The following is a 20193-nucleotide window of genomic DNA, read 5'->3' on the forward strand; positions in this document are numbered from 1 at the left end:
GTTATAATGATTTAAAATTCACAGTCTGAAACTGCAATTATATATGCACCAACCTAATAATTAGTTTGATAATGTTACTCCTTGCCATTAACATAAAATGTTAAAGTAGTTAAATGGAAACTTTGTAGCTCTATAAATTGGTATAGGACAAGCTTAGTCATTTCAGCATTTAGACCAAGACATCAACAAACAAAAGTTATAATTAAAAATCTCCATTGGAATGAAGATTGTTTTAAATCAGTGAAATCTAGAATAAGGTGCTTAAAGGAAATACAGGCTTTTTCATCAAGTCTAGAAAGCTGGGAAAACATACTTTAAATCTTAAGAGAAAAAGAATCCAAAGAGGGTATCTAATAATGGGCAAATCTTTGAAATTCATTAATATATTGGAATTTAAGAGCTAGAAAGGACCAGAAGGCCTCCCATTTAGCTTCTTCAGTTCATAGATCAGGAAAAATATCCATAGGTACGTGCTTGAGATCAAATTATTCACAAAATGGGACATAGAAAGAAAATAAATCTAGTTGGAATTATGAATTAATCCTAAGAGAAAGAATATGTCTATTCATCAAGTTTCATTTTAAAGGAGGATTACAATGCTTTGTCGCTTACCTGCCTTGGTGTTACTGTGATTACAAAGATCTATGGCTGTGTCAGATAGACTATGACTGAAAAACTGTACCTGCTCCAATAAATAATCAGTATCATTTACAAATGCCCAGAAGGATCCCTACGTAAACTTAAGGGAGAAAATTATCAGATAAAAGATCAAAGAAACCTTCCAAAATAAAAACGAAATTTTAAAACACGGTCTAAATTATGACTCCAAATTCAGAAAGAATAAGGGCAAAGACTAAGAAATCTTTAGTAGATAAAAATACAATTTTACATGGCAAAAATGCTGTAAGCAAAGCTGAAAGATAAATGACAACAATATTTAAAGTTTTATCACAAGGGGTTAATTATCCAAACGCATAAAGAGCTTCTAAAAACTGAAGGGAAAAAAGAAATCTATAGAAAAATGGGCAGAAGATATGAACAAAGAGTTCACAGAAAGAGAAATCCAAATGACCTTAAACATATGAAAAGATGCTCAACCCTGTTCACAGTAAGAGAAATATAAACTACATGTTATGCATAATTGTCAAAATACATTAGGCATATAAAATTATATATAGATATATAATATATAGTGCATTTGTTCTTATGCAAGGATAAACCCCAACTGGTAAATGTGATACCTATAAGAAAGGGAAATAGTCAGCGTGGAGAAAACAGGAAGCTAAACTTCTCAGGATGGACCTTAATGGGTACTTGTTTTATAGGCACTATGCCAATGTTTTACTAATAATGAAACAAATCCAAATGAAGGGGTGAAAAAAAAGCAGTATAAAAATTACTGGAAATGAAATAACTATCAACTAGATACCAAGTTGGCAGCCTTACCATGTAACTAACTGCTTCATATGCTTTGAAAACACAACTTTACTGTACATATTTCAAGTGGGGTAGGTACTAAGGACAAAAAGTACTACAAAGAAATCCTAAACACCATTTAGGAAACAGTTAACAGTAAATGTGGTATCCTTAATGTGAAAGAACTACATACAGGAAAAAAGTAACTGTTAATAAGCAAAAGAGAAAAAGATATAAAAATATAAAATCAAGTGTTTTAAAAAAGCTATGAAATTAAATTGGCAATATCAATGTGAATTCTGTATGTTTCTTGTTTTAAAAATATACCTATTTCCTAACTTTGGCTACTGTAAATCCTAAAACCAATGACCAACCTAGTAGCAAGAGCACCTCTAGCACCCAGATTTGTCTCTCAAATCACCTCAAGGAACCAGGGCTTCTTGGTGGCCAGAAATGTATAAGTGAGTCAGGAACATGTTTTAAAAGAAAATAAGGAAACTCTCAAAGACTACCACTAGTCATATCAAAGTAGACAGGAGCCAACTTAAACAGGCTGCCACTTGCCAACAACTTGAGTATGCAAAAAAAAAAAAAAGACTGCAATAGGTTGAGAAAGTTTAAATAAATTCAAATCTATAAGTTCATGATGATTTAAAAAAAAAAAGAAAATCCTCATGGTTACCTTTGAAGGTTGCTAGGCCACCAACTCATTACTGTGCTCTGAAAATAGAGGGAAACAATTAAGCATTTTTCTTGCTTTTCCCGTACAAACTGTATTTCAAATAGCTGGTGGGGTAATCAAACAGGGGTGAGTTAAAAAGTTCTTCATAAAAAATTTCCAGCTAATAAATACTAAGGAATGATGGAATTAGAAAATCACTATATTGCAGCCCCTAAAGCAATAATGGATATAAGCAATTTAAATCCATGAAAGGATCTCACCATTAAGTGAATGGTTCATGGATAATTTCATGATGAATGGATGGGGCTGACAATACCTGAACCCACACTACTCAATCTTAACATTAAGAAAGAGAAAAACTCAGAAGTAACTTGCCTCACTGAAGTATTTTGCACCAACAATGAAATCTTCCTCTGCCTGCTCCCCCAAAAAAGTCAAGGTTGAATCTGATCAAGCTTCTAGATGAGTGCTGATCAACAGAATTTTATGCAATTATGAAGACACTTTATATATGCAGCATTTGAAGAGTAGCTACTTGGCATTTGTGACTATTAGACACTTGAAATGTGGCCAATGCAACAAGAAAACTGAAATTTTTAGTTTTATTTAATTTTAATTCATTTAAATAGCCACAGGTGGCTGACACCTACTATATGGACTGTGCAAGTCTAGATCTCACTGCCAGTTTATTCCCTTTAAAGGAAATAAAGGGAATAGGCGTACAAGTTAAAAGATGGCATCTGGATGCAATCAACTAAACCTAGAATGTTAAGGCAAAAAAGGGAGGCAATAAAATTGTAACATTAAAAAAGATTGAGGGACTTCCCTGGCGGTCCAGTGGTTAAGACTCTGCCTTCTAGTGCAGGGGGTTGCTGGTTCCATCCCTGGTAGGGGAGATAAACTGCCACATGCCAAGTGGCCAAAAAACCAAAACAAAACAGAAGCAATATTGTAACAAATCCAATAAAAGACTTTAAAAATGATCTTCATCAAAACAAAGCAAAAAAATCCTAATAAAAACAGAAAAAGACTGAAAAAGTATATCAACTCAATGCAACACATGGATCTCTACGGGATTTTAATCCCAACAAGCTGATTTTAAAACACATATATGGGACAGGTGGGAAAATCTGAACCCAGACTGAATACTGACAATGTTGTTCAGTCGCTAAGTCATGTCCATCTCTTTCCAACCCCATGGACTACAGCACGCTAGGCTTCCCTATCCTTCACCATCTCCTGGAGTTTGCTCACTTACGTCCAATGAGTCAATGATGCCATTCAACCATCTCATACTCTTCTATTGCCCCCTTCTCTTCCCGCCCTCAATCTCTCCCAGCATCAGGGTCTATAGGATTTTTACTAATTTTCATAGATGTGATGACAAAACTGTGGTTTTGTAAAGCTGAAAACACAATCTGAGTTCTTGAAGAAAAAAATTTAAAGTAACACAGAAACCAAAAATTCAATTCCTGAAACCCAGGTCAGTGTTGGTTTTAACTGAATTTCAAATCAAGCTGACATAGGTTTAAAAGTAGGAAGCTCTAATAAAGTTGACTACTGATGCTGTTACCATCCAATGCCACTACTACCTTAACTGAGAACGTGAAGGCCAAGCAAAGTTGTTCTACCTTTTAACGGGAGACAAGTGGCATCAATACAGTTAATACATACAACAACTACAATAACTGTTAAAACTTGAATCTACATCCATTTTAAAGAGTAGTGTAACTGAATGTTTATAAATATTTAGCCCATTTTAATTTCAGTCGTTCTTACTATACTGATCACTGATGATATAGTCAAAAGGCAAGAAGCTCAAGATAAAAACCTAATGATACTACATTTCAAATAAGAAAATATATACCCTAAAGGATATAATAATAATAATAAAGGATATAATAAAGGATAATAAATTATAAATAATAAATATATACCCTAATATATAATATATACCCTATATACCCTATAATAAATAATATATACCCTAAAGGATATAATAATAATAAAGGATATAATAAATAATAAAGGAAATAATAAAGGATAATAAATTATATCATTAAGCTACAGCTATGATCCCTATAGAAATATTTGAAGGTAACGTGTAGTTAACGATCCTTATGGTTTCCTCTTCGTATCTAGAAAATAGTTAAATGCAAGCATGTGGGGAACTGTATAACTACAGGGCACAAATCCTACAGTACTGTTTTATTAAAGGAAGAAAAAAAATGTTAAGACTGGTTTAAGGAACCGTTCGTAAGGCTTAAGGAAAACTACTCTGCGCAATACGTGTGCTCTAACTAGTCGCTGTAAATGAACACGAGTCGCTGACAGCAAGCTCACTTTTACTCTGATGTTGTAAAAACTACATTATGAGCCTAGCTTTACTGCTTTCAAATATGTTCATGATTATATGTTCTATGGACCCATCCCTTTTGTTCTCTCACTTTATTATTTATTTCGCATCCCTGATTTCTATGGAGCAATCAGTAAGTTCAGGGTTCCCCAAACACAGTCCTTCATGATTTCTGCCACATTACCGTACCTCTGGAACTAACATTAAGGTTTTTAAACCAATTACTTTCAAAAACTTGCTAAATTTCCCACCCATAAATGAACCGCTATCATCGGCCGTCAGTAACCTAAGTCCAACAAACCGAGGCAGCCCAGGCGGGAGGGCTGGGCCGGGGTAACTCCCCAGAAGTGGCAGACTGGCTCACTGCCGACTCCGCTGGGAGAAGAGGAGCAGCTCTCCCACCCCGCCGCCCTCCCATGGCCGGCCTCAGGGGAAGGGCTGACCACCTGGCTAGCCCGGACTGCGCGCCGTGGGAGGCCATATCTGGCTTCGCGGGTCTGCGAAGCATTCGCGGCGAGGAGGAGGGGCGGGGCGCCGGGGCGGAGCCGGGCCGGCGGAGGCGAGCCTGGAGGCCAGCGGGCGGCTGAGGAAGTCGGCCCCCGGCCATTCGGCCGCTCAGTCCGCGGCCCCACTGCAGCCAGGGCTGCCTCCGGTTCCGGACACGGGCACCCGTCGCCTGTTGGACTTTCACACATGCGGTTACAGGCCTGCCACGAGCGCGCCCCCGAGTCTTCCCGCCGTTACCTCCGGACGGGGGCGCGCACGCGCGTCACCGCCAACCTGACGTCCAGTCACGGTCGGAACGTTTGTTCCGCCTACTGCTCCCTCACTTTTGATTAAAGCAACGTCCTCCTTGACTCCCCCTCCGCCCGGCCAAATGGGCTCACCGACATCCGGGGATCGGAGAGCAGGGCGCGTCGGTCACATGGCCGCTGGGGGCGTGGTCCTGGCCGCGCTGGGCCGGTGCCGGTAAAGGTTTCCCGCGCCCTGGCTTAGGTAGTGTAGGGGAGGAGCACGTTCGGTTTTCTGCCGGTCCTATCGGCCGAGGTTGTTGTCCTCACCTCATCCTCATAACTACCTCCCTTACCGCACGTCGGGAGGGTAGAAAGGGACTTAGACGGCGGTCCTGGACTTCCCCCGCTTCCGCATTTGGTATAGCCCGCCTCGGGCCGGAAGCCGAGGCTTTGAGGCGGGATCCCATGCCTGTATGGACGGTGGTGGCCCGAGAGGGTCATATTTAGCAGGGGGAAAGGCATTCCAGGTTTGCTCTTTTAACTACAAGTTTACGGAGCTCTAAAACAGAGGTGAATAAAACTGCCCCTGTCCCGGAGAAACGCACGCACCGCTTGTCTGGGAAGACCCTGTAACGGGCAATGTAAAAGCTCCTGATGGGGCCCATTCACTGCGCGCAGGGAAATATGGAACCTGCGGAGGGGCGGATACCGCGTTCTTCTTAGAGCTTAGAGAAAGCTTCCTGCTGGGAAGCAGGAAGGCAACCTGGGAGCTAAGTTGTTTAGAGTAACTGGGGGTTAGCTGAGGAAAAAAGGAAGAAGACAGCATTCCAAGCTTTGGGACAGTCACGTGTGTAAGAAAGATTTTTGTTCAGGAAAGTGGTAACGGTTCATTATGGGGACTGGCAAGTGCCTGGGACGGTGGCAGTGGCCTGGTCATTGCCCGCCTTGTACTCTCCAGGCTTCCAGCCCCTGAAGAGTGAAGGCACTTTAACGCCTAACTCTGGACAAGAGATGTTGGCCCCGATGAGCTGACACCCAACTTTGAGTTTGGAAGGAAAAGTAGGTGTTCGTGATGGGGCAAAGAGACCTTTTTAGGTGCAAAGGCTGGAAAGTGTGACAAGGTCGATGTATTCTAAAGAAGAATAGGTGAAAAACGATTTGAGGCCAAATTGGGGGAGAACATGCTGAATCATTAATAAGAAATTTACGCACAGCAATTGGAAACAATAATGCTTGAACGATCAGTCACAAAGCCAACTTAACTTGCCCAGTGAATCATAAAAACAAGGAACCATTCAAGGGCAGAATGCATGCTGACGCTGAGTGATCCAAGAAAACTTTACCAAAAGATGGAATCTATGTGTGACTAGGAAGATCAGCTGGGAGGTACTGTGATGTTATAAAGAAACTGTAATCTAATCCAGGTGAGATGAGTCTTTCCACTGGATGATCCTATGCCAAAACATCCACACTAGAAAGCCTAGAGAACCCTAGTGCTGGATTACATCATCTTTTCATTCTTCATGTTTAAGAAATAACCTCTTTGGTTTACAGGTCCCATCCGACAAGATCAAAGCTGCAAGAGAATGGACAGTGAGGTACAGAGAGATGGAAGGATCTTGGATTTGATTGACGATGCTTGGCGAGAAGACAAGCTGCCTTATGAGGATGTTGCAATACCACTGGTAGGCGGTAATGTGTGCTGAGGCTGATGAGTTAGAGGTCTGATCTGGTAGACCCTAGTAGCTGTAGGTTATCAATGGACAAATAAACTAAAGTCAAAGAAATCAAAACTATGGAGTCCTCTGACTCTAGAAACCTCTGGAGAGCATTTAGCTCAACTTTGTATTTGAAGAGAAATGTGATTCAGATTGCTGAGGTCTGCTGATTCAGACCAGCTCAATTAGAGGTCATATGAGAACTGGAACTGAGGTCCTCTGAGCTATGTTCTGTCCAGCACACCAAAGGTAGTAAAGAATTTAATGCACACCATGAGGAGGAACAAGAAGCAGTGGTATATGCACTTAATTTCTCTAACTGTGGCCTGTCATTTTTAGAAATTCACAGTTTTGGAACACATACCTAGTCGAAGTTCCCTGGAAAATATTCAGAAGAGACCTGACTTTTCTTCTTTTACATTTAGATCATCAGGCTCTTTTCTTCTCTAACCTCTGGAAAATTCTCCTGCAGGGAGTTTGTTAAGCCTCACGTTGTAAGATCTAAACATTTTGCTTGAATAAATGCTTACTAAATATTCTGTTTATGTCATAGAGGCCTAACAAGAAGAACAAGGACTGTTTTTCTTTAGAGCCTGCCAAGAGTTGTTGATTAAATAGAGCTTACAAGCAGGTGGTCTGCTGCTGCCATATATGTTTTCATTTAAGAAGAAGAGGTAATGTGTTCAAGGAATAATACACATAACAGATAATAAATGACAGCTTAGTTCAAGTTTAAAAAACTAATCAACAGAGCATAATAAGAATTATAGCTCCGCTTTGATTGAATACCTGTTTTGTGCCATGGACTGAGGTTGAAACCTGACGTATTTTATCTATATCCTTAAAAGAACCTTCGGGGGTGATGATGATGTCCCCACTGTACAGGAAGAAAATAGGATCAAAGAGGAGATCTTGCCCAAAGGTTGGTAGCTAATAAGCTGGACTTCACACTGAGGTCTGTGAGGCTCCAGATCCTGCCCTGTGGACTTTTGTTGGTTCTTTCATTCCGCAAGCAATTCTTTGAAGCCTATTGTGTGCCTTAAGACTAGGTAAACATTAGGACGTTTTCTGCCCCTCTGAGTCTAGAAAGGCAACATATATCAAAAAATAATTGTAATAGTAAGTGTTCTGAGTGGAAGTCATGAACGGCTATGTAGTCTAAAAAGTGACTGCTTGCCTGGTGGGCATTTGAAGGGGCTTCCGGAGGAAAATCGCATTTAAGCTGGTCATAGGGGAGGAACAGAGGGTTAGTGAGAGTGGACAAGCAATGGGAACAGACGTGCAAAAGTTTTGAATGGCTTTGGGAGATGGTAAGGTATTCACTGTGGATGGAGAATTTAACTGTCATAAGTAAGAAGAAAAGTTGGTCTTGGACCTTATTTTGAGAGGAGCATTTGATACCAAGCTTACCCCTCATCCTGAGGAGTGAGGATCCTCAAAGTAGAGATCTGCTATGTTCAAAAATACTAGAAAGTCAGTTCAGCAGCATTATTAAAGAATGTCTGCCAAGGAGAAAAGAGCCAGTGACAGAGCAGAGAGGCCAGTTAGGAGGCTAATGCAGTGTCTAGACAAAGGAGGAGGGCCTAAACAAAGGCAAGAAAGTGCAGAGGAATTGCTCAATTCTGGACATGCTAACAGCAGGATTTGGGGACCATTTGTGTGAATGGGGTTGAGGGAGAGGGAAATTTCTATGCTGACTTCCAAGCTATAGCCTGGCCGTGTTGCTAATCCATGTCTTTTTCCCAGGGCTTGTGATCCTAAGGCTGTGTTTGTGTCAGTTAGGTTTTGCTGCTGCCTAACAAATATCCCCAAAATATAGTGGCTTAAAACAATAGCTATTTAATGTCATGAGTCTTCTTGTCTTTGCCAGCATGGTTGATCCCTGATGGACTTGGTGGTGGTTTGCAGTGGGCCAGCAGACTGGCTGGTGGCTAAGTAATTCTGGAGGCTCTGACATGTCTCACAGTTAGCAGGCTGTCAGCTGGAATGATGAACTAACTAGGCCACAGTCTCATTATCCAGCAGATTAGCCCAGACTTCACATAGTCATTTTCAGATTCTAAGAGCAGGGTGAGAGGAAACTGAAAGGCTTCCTGGAGCCTAGACCCGGAAGTCACATGACCAACCCCAACAGAGGGTTGGGGAAATAAACTCTGACTTTTCATAGGAGTAGCTGCAAAGAACTGTGGCCATTTTTTGATACTTTGTTTTCCAGGCACATAGGCAATTTTATATGTTGGCATTTGTTGCAAGAGACAATAGTGACCAAATTAAAGACATGCTTATTTTAGAATGAGATGAAATTAAATAATTGATTAACTAAGGACTTGTTTATGCTTTGTCATCTATAAGTAGTTATTGAAACCAAATTTTCTCTTTGAGTGCATTATTGCTTTACAGTAAATGATAGTTTCTTTCAATTTGTACAAGTATGTTTGAATCTGAGTTTTACCTTTGTAGAGCAAAATGTATGTGATTCAGATATACTTGTACATCTTACAATTAAATCATTTTATTCATACTGAATGTCATTTTGAAGGAAAAAGTTATTATATTCATATACTGCAAGTTGGAGTCCAGTGGAAAATCCTAAGTCTGGATACTGAGTAACAGTTTGCTCCCCTTAAAAATAAGTCTAAATTAAGATAAATGAAAAGAAATATATTGGTATCAGAGAATTCTAGTACTAAGAAGAGTTCTGATAGTAACAAATTTAAATACAAGGAACCTATCAAAAAATTCTCACCACCCCACAAAAATCTGGTGAACTATGAGAGGTGATGGACGTGTTACCTAGCCTTATTGCAATAATCATTTCACAATATATACGTGTATCAAATCATCATGTTGTACACCTTAAACTTACACAATGTTGTATGTAAATTAAATCTCAGTAAACCTGGAAATACATAAGGATACTGCCCCAGATTCTACACTAAGTGTGGCCCATGGCTTATCATTTTCAGACAATTGTGGGTAAAATTTTGGACTGCAAGGAGATCCAACCAGTCCATCCTGAAGGAGATCAGTCCTGGGTGTTCATTGGAAGGACTGATGCTGAAGCTGAAACTCCAATACTTTGGCCACCTCATGCGAACAGTTGACTCATTGGAAAAGACCCTGATGCTGGGAGGGATTGGGGGCAGGAGGAGAAGGGGACAACAGAGGATGAGATGGATGGATGGCATCACCAACTCGATGGGCATGAGCTTGAGTAAACTCCGGGGGTTTGTGATGGACAGGGAGGCCTGGCGTGCTGCGATTCATGGGGTGGCAAAGAGTCAGACACGACTGAGCAACTGAACTGAACTCAACTGTGTTGCTTTCTGTTGCCCTGCTCCACCACTAGAGGGAAATCTCTTCTATTGTGTTATGTTTCTGTGCTCCCCACTTACCTCCATTATATAACAGAGGCACGTTGGATACAGGATTGTTTTGAATACCTTTCACCTGCTTAAAGAATATGCCAGCAGAGGTGGCATTCTATAAAGCAGCCTCCCCCTCCACCCCCTCCAAAAGATTGAGTGCTGGCTCTTTTCATTGTTCCTAACCACTAGTGAGGATGGCAAGTAGTCCAAGCACTGGACACCCCATGCACTGCTGGGCACCTGACCTGCGTTACCTCATTTAGCCCTCACAGCAGTTCTGTGAGGCGATGACTACTTTTTTCTCTCATTGCTGAAAAGGAATCAGCCTCCGAAGGTCTGAATACCTTGCCGGAGTAACCCAGGAAATGGTGGAGTCATGAGCTAGGATCCCAGTGGCTCCGGGAATCCTGTGTCTTTAGCCTTCTGCCACAGTGCCTCCAATACAGGCCTCAGAGTCATGATGCCGTCGTTCTGACTGGAGACGGATGGAGCACATTTGATCAAGACTTGTGGTTTTTCCTCACTTTTTTTGATTTTAGCTCTTTCTGTAGGATATATTTCTATACTACCTGTTCCAGGAACTCACAGGTTTTAACTCTTAAGTATTCTTGAGTTTTAAGGGGTTTGTTAATGCAAAGTAAGCCATCGTTCTGAATGTCCTTTTTACCTTTTCAGAATGAGCTCCCTGAACCTGAACAGGACAACGGAGGCACCACAGAGTCTGTTAAAGAACAAGAGATGAAGTGGACGGACTTGGCCTTACAATACCTCCATGAGAATGTTCCCCCCGTAGGAAACTGACACCTGGCTCCTTGTTCATCGACAGATTTTTTTTTTTTTAATACAGATACAAAACATTTTCTTTCTGTCTCCTAACTTAAATCTTTTAGTGATAGATCAGTGCTCAAAAATATACAACTAATTTTGTGGCAGCAAAATGCAATGTGAAAATACTCAAATCAGGTTGAGAAGTTGATTGCAGTTTCTTAGGGATGTAGAATATCTGGCCCTTTGAACCTAAAGTTCTTCATTGACTACCTTGTGTTTGAACATGGTTCATTAAACATTTGCCTTTAATTCTGATTTTGCTTTACTGTCAGAGTTCATCACTTCCCAACTACTTATATGTGTCCTGTGACACAGGTGATTGAGGATATGAGAGGGAAAGGTGAAGAAAGATGAAGTCAGACATGAGAATGAACTCATATCCCCCCATTCTGAGAATCATCTGAGTGGGTATGTGTGGAGTCTGTAGATGTGGATACATAGCCTGGTCACTGACTACTGGGATTCCTAAAATTCCCCATGAAATTTTCAAAACTTCAGATAAATTTACAAATTAAAAGCCATCTTGACAATTAACTTCTCTCCCTACAACTTTCTCTGGTGCCTTAGGAATGGTGAGATGGACCACTGGTTTTATCCAGTAACAGGATTCTTTATTTTCTCAAAGCCCTTTAAGATATAACTGAAGCGCCGTGGAGTCAGTATTTCATTACACATTTGAGTAAGAACTTGTATTTTGAATGGCACATTGATGGACATTTATTTCCCAGAATTATTTGCCTCTGTTATGTGGGATCACTCTTGTTCTCTCCCCAGATTGTAAACTCTGGGGGGAGAGGCCCTGGTTTTAACATCTGTACCCCTCATTGTAAAACTGGAAACACTGAATAATTGAAATGTCTCTTCTCATCGTTTTTAACTGGGTCATTTTATTTACACACCTTTTAGAAATAAGAAGTATACCACAAAACAAATGAGCTGATTTTAGGGTTTCAATCAGAAACATGGTTGTAACAACTCACCTGTCATCCCGACACACCCAGGCTGATGGGGTCCCTGGGTATCAGTGGCTTGCCTAGAAGTCATTCATCTCAGAATAAAGGCCTGAACTCACCAGTCCTGCAATAACCAAAGACAGCTCAGTAGAAACATTAACAATGTTCAGAAAAAACATACCAAAACAAACTTTTTCAAAAATTACCTAAAATTCCACAGTTCTTCCACATTCTAGTTAACTGAGGGCTTTACTACAACTTTACTTGTGGTGTATAAAACCCAAGACACTGACATCTGGAAATCCAGCCTTGTTTGTGGGCCCAGCCTTTCCCAGGAGTACTGGTAGACCAGTCTCATAGTATGAGACTTGTAAAATAGACAGTTGTTGGTTTATCTGCTTGATTGTGACCCTCATCTGAGAACTGTTCCCACAACACATTTGTGACCCGTGATAGGGTGGCAGAACAGTAGCTCATTGTATGAGGAATTAGGTGACCAATTCTGGGCCAAATTGTCAACTGCAGCTTTAGAACCTGCCCACCTAGGCCTGGCTGGATGATGGGCACAAGAGATGCTAGGCTGCCCTCGTAGGGTGCCTCCCTAACAGCAGGTGCTGAAATACCCAAGGAGGAAGGTGTCTGCAGAGGGAGGCTGAAGGGCTGTGTCCAGGCAGCTGTCCTGTGGTTCCTGTGCCTCGGCTGCTATAGCTTTCCAGTTCAGCGCATGCGTACTGCTGTCTGTGGGAGGCGCCTCACTAAGTACTGGTAATGGCAGTGAACAGGTAAGTGTGGCTTCTGCCTTCATTTAGTGAGGGAACAGTATTAAACCAATAGGCATACGAATCTATGATTTTAAATTGTGACACATACTAGGAAGAAAAAGGATGTCCCTTAGGTTCCTAGAAGCAAAATCAGAAGTGGTTTCTTCTGCAAGGAGTTTATTGGGATTAAGCTCCCTGGAGAAGCCTGTGAGGGAAGCAGGGTAGGGTGGGGGAAAACCTGAGCAAAGAAGGGCTTCAGCTGGAGTCTGGCCTCTGCCTCATTCCCGGGAGCCACAGAGTGTGATGTCACGAGAGTCTCCCCACCTTGAGGCAGGGTCCTAGGCCTTTGTGCCCAGTATCTGGTGGTCAGTCATCTGCTCTGCCCTCTTGGGCCTCCCTGGCAGCTCAGATGGTAAAGAATCTGCCTGCAATGCAGGAGACCCAGGTTCGATCCCTGGGTACGGAAGATCCCTTGGAAAAGGGAATGGCAACCCACTCCAGTATTCTTGCCTGGAGAATACCATGGACAGAGGAGCCTGTCAGGCTGCAGTCCATGGGGTCACAAAGAGTTGGATATGACTGAGGGACTAACCAAGGAGGGCAGAACCAGCCATTGCTAGGGGACAGGACTCTCCAAGGACTAGTGTAGCTCTTGGCAGTCAACAGCGAGGGAGTGGGTGCCCAGACAGACCAGGCACAGGGGATTTGGGCCCCAACAGTGACAGTTGCAGGGTATAGAAAGTAGAGAGTATGACTGGGGACCTGATTTAGATTAGATGATCACAGTGAAACCCTTTTGGTAAGTAGCTTGTATAGCACATATTTGTTTCTGAATTTTTCCCATTCTCCAGTGAAGTGGCCAGGTCCTTATTGCTTCCTGTTCACAGCAGAGAACACATGCTCAAAACCAACCCTAATCTTTGTTCGAGGAGCAGGGAAGGGATGGAAAGGAGGAGCCTCTTAGGAGCAGTGGAAGTCTGTGCCCCAGTGGCTGGTGGTACACAGTGAGATGGTGATCTTCAGAGGCTTGAGGTTTTGGGGTCCCCCAAAGGAAATCTGAAGTTAACCTGAGCCTCCCAGCCTGAGCAAAGACCCCTAAGCACTGGAACCACCTCCTTCAAGGCCCCTCAGAGCTGGCCCTGAGGATAGCAGCAGGCATGCAGATGGACTGGAGATTCTCACCCATTTTTGAGCATCCTAAATGCTTGTGAGACCCTCAAAGAGGAAAGGATGCCTCAGTGACCAGGGATCTAATTTCTGCTGCAGCACAGCAGAATGGAGCCAAAAACACTTAATTTGCTCTGAAAAAATTAGAAAACATGGTATTTCTTGTACCCTTCTTGAGTTTGTGAGCCAACACCTGACGGATGGGTAGGAGTAGCCAGGGGAAGAATTGGAGGGTGAGGGTTGATGGCCAAGAGCAAATTGCATAAAGCCCAGAGGTGAAACTGGCATCACAAGCAAGGTGGGCGGGGAGGCAGGAGAAGGTGGGGGAAGGCCTGATCAGATTTTATTTTATTTTTTTTAACATAGATCACTCTGGGTAAGTTGGTAAGAACAGAAGCAGAAAGACAGAAGCGGTTTAGCCTTGGCTCAAGTGAGGAATGGTGACGGCTTGAAGCAGCAAGATGGAGGGTGGCGGCAGAGGGACTTGTCCTCACATACTGAGCGAGAGGTGTGTATCAGCAGTGAGCACCCTGGGTGGTGGCTGTGCGGTTCAAAAGAGACTTGGGTGTCCAGTGTGAGCGCTAACCTGTGACCAAGAGGCAATTCTCTGAGCCAGACCCGGGGCTCTGGGGGCAGCCTCTGTCCTCTAGAAATGGAGGATCTAGTCCAGGAGTTACCCGTCCTTTGAAGTCCAACTTAAACCCAATTCTTTTTTTTTCCAATTCTTAATAATATAGTAAAAATAATACTGTTAACTGAGCACTTATTCATGTTCTAGACACATGACCAAGAGATGGAGGCTTTAACATTGAACGGCTTCTTCCAAGATAAAGTCACTTAAATAGTAAATGGGTTCCAACCTAAGTTTACTGATCTTAAAACCCACATCCTCTCCCTGGACCATGTTATGTCCCCTGAAAAACTTTTGACCACTCTGCTCTGAACTGGGAAGAACATCCTATCCGATCATTCAGAACTTCCAAATGTTTACCTTCTTTTATAATTGAGAGAAAGAACTGAACAAATAATTTTTATTAAGATCCTAGGAGTCATGAAGCAGGAGACCCCGGTTTGACCCCTGGGTTGGGAAGATCCCCTGGAGAAGGGATAGGCTACCCACTCCAGTATTCATGGGCTTCCCTGGTGGCTTAGCTGGTTAAGAATCCACCTGCAGTGCGGGAGACCTAGGTTCAGTCCCTGGGTTGGGTGGATCCCATGGAGGAGGGCATGACAACCCACTCCAATATTCTTGCCTAGAGAATCCCCATGGGCAGAGGAGCCTGGCAGGCTAGTTTATGGGGTTGCAAAGAGTTGGACATGACTGAGCGACTCAGCACAGGAGTCATGAAACATTTACAAATACAACCTATTACCAAACCCACAGATAATTCATGTAACTCTTAATTTTACCATTATGAGTTCTGTTGTTATCACCGTTTTGTATTCAAGGTCAAATTCCCTTGGAGAAGGAAATGGCAACCCACTCCAGTACTCTTGCCTGGAAAATTCCATGGATGGAGGAGCCTGGTGGGCTACAGTCCATGGGATCGTAAAGAGTCGGAAACGACTGAGCAGCTTCAATGGTTCACTGGTTCAAACCCCCAAGATGTGTTTTCAGAGTTTGGTGCTTTGACAGCTTCATGTCAGTGCTACCTGGTACCCAGCAGGGGGCACTCAGTTTCTTTGAGAAAGTCTGAATTGCTGGTGGACCTTTAAACTCTAAACTCAAGGTCCTGAATAAATGTGGTGTTTTGCTTGGGAGTGATTCTGCATATCTGGGTTCCAGTGTGCTGGGTATGGGTTTCTGTGAATCCCTGGAATTTCGGCCAGCCACACGCGGCCTGGGCAGATCACCTAGTGGGCTCCTCACTCCCATTTTGTAAGGATCCAAGAAGGCACATGGAAATTGTGGGCAGTTCAGAACTTGGGTTACAGAAAAAGAGAGCCAGAATCAGGGTTTTGCCCACCTGAGACTCAAGCTCATACTCACAGTCAGGCCTGGAGTCTCCTTACTATGATGTTCTCCAGCTCTTTGTGTTATTTGGAGATGTTAGTCACCATCATGAAATGAACCATTAGGCTCTAGAAAGACTATTTCCCAAAGTTTCCTTTCTTGATTTAACCCTGCTTCACCCACAGTTAAATTCATCCCCCAGTCGCTTGCCACACTTCGCCCCATCTGTGGGCTCCTCTGGAAAGTGGTGGCGGGTGGGCAGTTAGGGACCAGCAGGAGAGGGCAACTGAACGGTCACTTGAGAAGACACCCATCTATGGCCTTCCTGGCCTTGACCTCTGCACCTGCACCAACCAGGACTGGCTTCGTGGGCACACAGCCTGTGTAGATGCACAGGCCCACATGCAGAAGGCCCCCATTGTGGCTGTCTTGAAAACTTGAATCATTTTTGAACAAGCGGCTCACGTTTTCATTTTGTTCTAGGTTCCCCAAATTCTGTAGCTGGTTCTTGGCACTCATCTATGGGGTTCCATGATGGACGGTGCCCTCACCTTGGGAGTGACAATTTAAAACACCATGAGCCTTGGCCTTTGGGGTGATAGAAAAGCAGGCAGGAAAGGCAGGGGAAAACCTGAGGCCAACCTTCAGGCTTCCTGTGGAGTCCTGAAAGTTATTCCGGTTCCTCACAAAATCGTACAGTGCAATTACTGAAAATGTTTCCTGAGCTGCTGTGTCCTTCTTGCCTGAAAGTGGCTCCTGGGGTGAGGGGTATGTAGAGAAACGCTGGAAGTGCAGCAAGGTGGTTTTGTGGACGGCTAGGCAAACCTCAAGAGAGGTGTTCACCCAATCCTAGGTGTGTTTTTGCCCAAATTTCATCTGGAGCTCAGCCAACTACTACATGGATGTGTAGCCTGTGGCCCTGAGTTCAGCAGTGCAGCTGGCTCAGAAAAGGGCCTGTGACTAAGAGGAGAGGCAGAGCTGGGAACTCCAGTCCATGCATTCCTTCAGGACAGGTTCTACCTAGGTTTCTCTTTAGTTTACCTTCTGTGTTGGGCCATATGAAAAAGCTATTTTTATAGGTCCGAATAGTCACAGTTTCCTCTGTTTTTAGCTAATATTATTCTTTCCTAGAGCCAACTGTGCATGAATACACCCAAAGACACATACACACACAAGGCACACAAACCAGACTTGATGGGGGAGGCAAGGCGCTGGCAAAGGGTGGAGAATTTGAAAACAGCCAAATGACTGGAAAGGAAGTGAGGGAGGCTGATGTGTAAACCCATCCCCGTGAGTCCACGCCTAGCCCGTGACTCAGCTCCCCTTTATCGTGGCCACCACCCCAGGACAAGGGGGTTTTCCTCCGCCCATGCCCTGGTCTTGCCGCCACTCTCCAGGGACCTCTCCCTGGACCGCCTCCTCAGCCTCAAGCCCTCCCCCGGCCCCCTTGCCATGTTCACAGACTGGTATTCACGTTAACTGGCAGGCAGTCCAACTGCCAGTCTAACATCAACAAGAATCAACAGCCATAGGTATACATATGTCCCCTCCCTTTTGAACCTCCCTCCCATCTCCAGCCCCATCCCACCCCTTTAGATTGTCACAAAGCCCGTGTTTGAGTTCCCTGAGACACATGGCAAATTCCCCTTGGCTATCTATTTTACATATGGTAATGTAAATTTCCATGTTACTCTCTCTCCATACATTTCACCCTCTCCTTCTTCCCCGCTACCCACGTCCATAATTCTGTTCTCTATGTCTGTGTCTCCATTGCTGCCCTGCAAATAATTTCATCAGTACCATCTTTCTAGATTCCATATAAGTTAGAAAGAGAAAGATGCATATTGTATGCTGGCCCATCTTCCTGGCTTTGCTTTTCCAGCTGCTCTCCTCCCAGCCCAGGCTGTCAACTCTCACGCCTCCGTGGTCATTGAAAGATACTCTTTCTGCTCCACTCACAGCCCCTGCTTACCCAGGGCTGTCCTCTAGGAGATCCAGTGCTCACAAGTCCAAGTTCTTAGCCCTGGAGTACAGGCAGTAGTGGCTCCAGGAGTATGAGAGAAATGAGCCCCAGGCCAAGCTGGAGGATTCCAGGTAGACTGGACTCAAGACAGGAGTTGGAAGGGTTGTGCCTCTGGTCCCCCTCCTCCTGTTGACTGCTTCCTGCCTCTTTCACCCAATTACTTTCTCTAAAATCAATCAAGGCGTCAGTCTTTCTCTGTGTATGTTCCTATTTCTGTTTCTTGCTTTTCTCCCTTTCACTTATTTACCTAAATATCTTTCTCTATACATTAGAGTTATCTTTCTTCTTTCATGTTGTAAATTCCTTTAATAGAATTGAGAAACCTATATGCAGGACAGGAAGCAACAGTTAGAACTGGACATGGAACAACAGACTGGTTCCAAATAGGAAAAGGAGTATGTCAAGGCTGTATATTGTCACCCTGCTTATTTAACTGATATGCAGAGTACATCATGAGAAACACTAGGCTGGAGGAAGCACAAGCTGGAATCAAGATTGCCAGGAGAAATATCAATAACCTCAGATATGCAAATGACACCATGCTTATGGCAGAAAGTGAAGAGGAACTAAAAAGCCTCTTGATGAAAGTGAAAGAGGAGAGTGAAAAAGTTGGCTTAAAGCTCAACATTCAGAAAACTAGGATCATGGCATCCGGTCCCATCACTTCATGGCAAATAGATGGGGGAACAGTGGAAACAGTGTCAGACTTTATTTTGGGGGGCTCCAAAATCACTGCAGATAGTGATTGCAGCCATGAAATTAAAAGACGTTTACTCCTTGGAAGGAAAGTTATGACCAACCTAGATAGCATATTAGAAAGCAGAGACATTACTTTGCCAACAAAGGTCCGTCTAGTCAAGGCCATGGTTTTTCCAGTGGTCATGTATGGATGTGAGAGTTGGACTGTGAAGAAAGCTGAGTGCCGAAAAGTTGATGCTTTTGAACTGTGGTGTTGGAGAAGACTCTTGAGAGTCCCTTGGACTGCAAGGAGATCCAACCAGTCCATCCTGAAGGAGATGAGCCCTGGGTGTTCATTGGAAGGACTGATGCTGATGAAACTCCAATACTTTGGCCACCTCATGCGAAGAGTTGACTCATTGGAAAAGACCCTGATGCTGGGAGGGACTGGGGGCAGGAGGAGAAGGGGACGACAGAGGATGAGATGGCTGGATGGCATCACCGACTCGATGGACATGAGTTTGAGTAAACTCTGGGAGTTGGTGATGGACAGGGAGGCCTGGAGTGCTGTGATTCATGGGGTCGCAAAGAGTCAGACAGGAGCGACTGAACTGAACTGAATACCTTTACATCTTGTTTTATTTTACAGAAAAGTTACTTATGTGTACAATATTGTAAAGTAAGTAGCCTCCAACTAATAAAAATAAATGAAAGAAAAAAAAAACAATTAAAAAAAGTTACTTATGTGAAATTACGTACAAATAAAATATATACAACCCACTCCACTATTTTCACCTGGAGAATCCCGTGGACAAAGGAGCCTGGCAGGCTACATTCCATAGGGTCGCAAAGTCAGACACGACTGAAGTGATTTAGCATGCACACACGCAAAACATATACAGGCTGCTGCAAAGTATAGCAGCTAAAAGTACAGATTTTGGAGGCAGAAAGACCTAGGTTAAAAACCCAGTGCAGAAAAAAAAGCCAGTGTAGCACATCAGGTGCCCACCCCCAAACAAGTTATATACCTTTCTGAACCGGTGTTTCCACACTGAAAAGTGAGTTGACAATACTGCTTACATGATGGCTTACTGGAAGATTGAATGAGACAATGCAGGTGAAGTACTTAGAACTGTTTCTGGCACATGGGAAGCACTTGATAAATATTACCTCTAATTTGTTTTCAGTATAATAAAATAAGCATTTCCAAAAACTTTCTACACTGATCATCTGAAGTCAGAGGATAATTCATTTTATTATATAAATAATCATTTCTAAATAAACCCTGGGGATTATTTAATATAGTAGAAACAGCAATGAATTAGAAGGTAAAACATCTGGGTTCAAATCCTAGACCACCACTTACCAGCTGCGTGACAAGGAACCTGCTGGTCAACCTCGCTCAGCCTGTATCACGGACTTAGCAAATAAAATGAGTACAATAAATTCAAAACTGTTTTGTAGTCATAAAGAACTGTATACACTTGTGTTAAACATCATAATTTATTTACTTCATAAATTGAAATTTATTCTAAAATTCATACTTCATATAGCT

General features: G+C 43.1%; 2 protein-coding genes across 18 annotated transcripts in view; one reads left to right on the forward strand and one right to left on the reverse strand.

Annotated features, from left to right (window-relative positions):
* Positions 1-5474, reverse strand: part of CEP63 (centrosomal protein 63) — a 79517-nt gene extending 74043 nt beyond the window's left edge. For 6 of the 12 annotated variants that reach the window (XM_043474350.1, XM_043474356.1, XM_043474355.1 and 3 more), the window contains exons 1-2: positions 4901-5185; positions 2099-2136 (exon numbers count right to left, since the gene is read on the reverse strand). In XM_043474350.1, the coding sequence (XP_043330285.1) occupies positions 2099-2136; positions 4901-5149 (287 nt within the window). In that variant the 5' untranslated portion in view covers positions 5150-5185. The other 6 variants (XM_043474358.1, XM_043474354.1, XM_043474351.1 and 3 more) reach the window with 5 other exon arrangements.
* ANAPC13 (anaphase promoting complex subunit 13) lies at positions 5426-11357 on the forward strand. 6 transcript variants are annotated; one of them, XM_043474364.1, is made up of 3 exons: positions 5426-5450; positions 6743-6873; positions 10950-11357. In XM_043474364.1, the coding sequence occupies exons 2-3, from the start codon at positions 6775-6777 to the stop codon at positions 11073-11075; spliced, it is 225 nt and encodes a 74-aa protein (XP_043330299.1). In that variant the 5' UTR covers positions 5426-5450; positions 6743-6774; the 3' UTR covers positions 11076-11357. The 6 variants fall into 6 exon arrangements, with proteins under 6 accessions (XP_043330299.1, XP_043330295.1, XP_043330294.1 ...); XM_043474360.1 differs by lacking the exon at positions 5426-5450 and adding an exon at positions 5574-5715; XM_043474359.1 differs by lacking the exon at positions 5426-5450 and adding an exon at positions 5611-5758.
* The last annotated feature ends 8836 nt before the right edge of the window (positions 11358-20193 follow it).

The sequence above is a fragment of the Cervus canadensis genome, chromosome 7 (assembly GCF_019320065.1).
Source record: "Cervus canadensis isolate Bull #8, Minnesota chromosome 7, ASM1932006v1, whole genome shotgun sequence".
In the NCBI taxonomy this organism is placed as follows: Eukaryota; Metazoa; Chordata; class Mammalia; order Artiodactyla; family Cervidae; genus Cervus; species Cervus canadensis.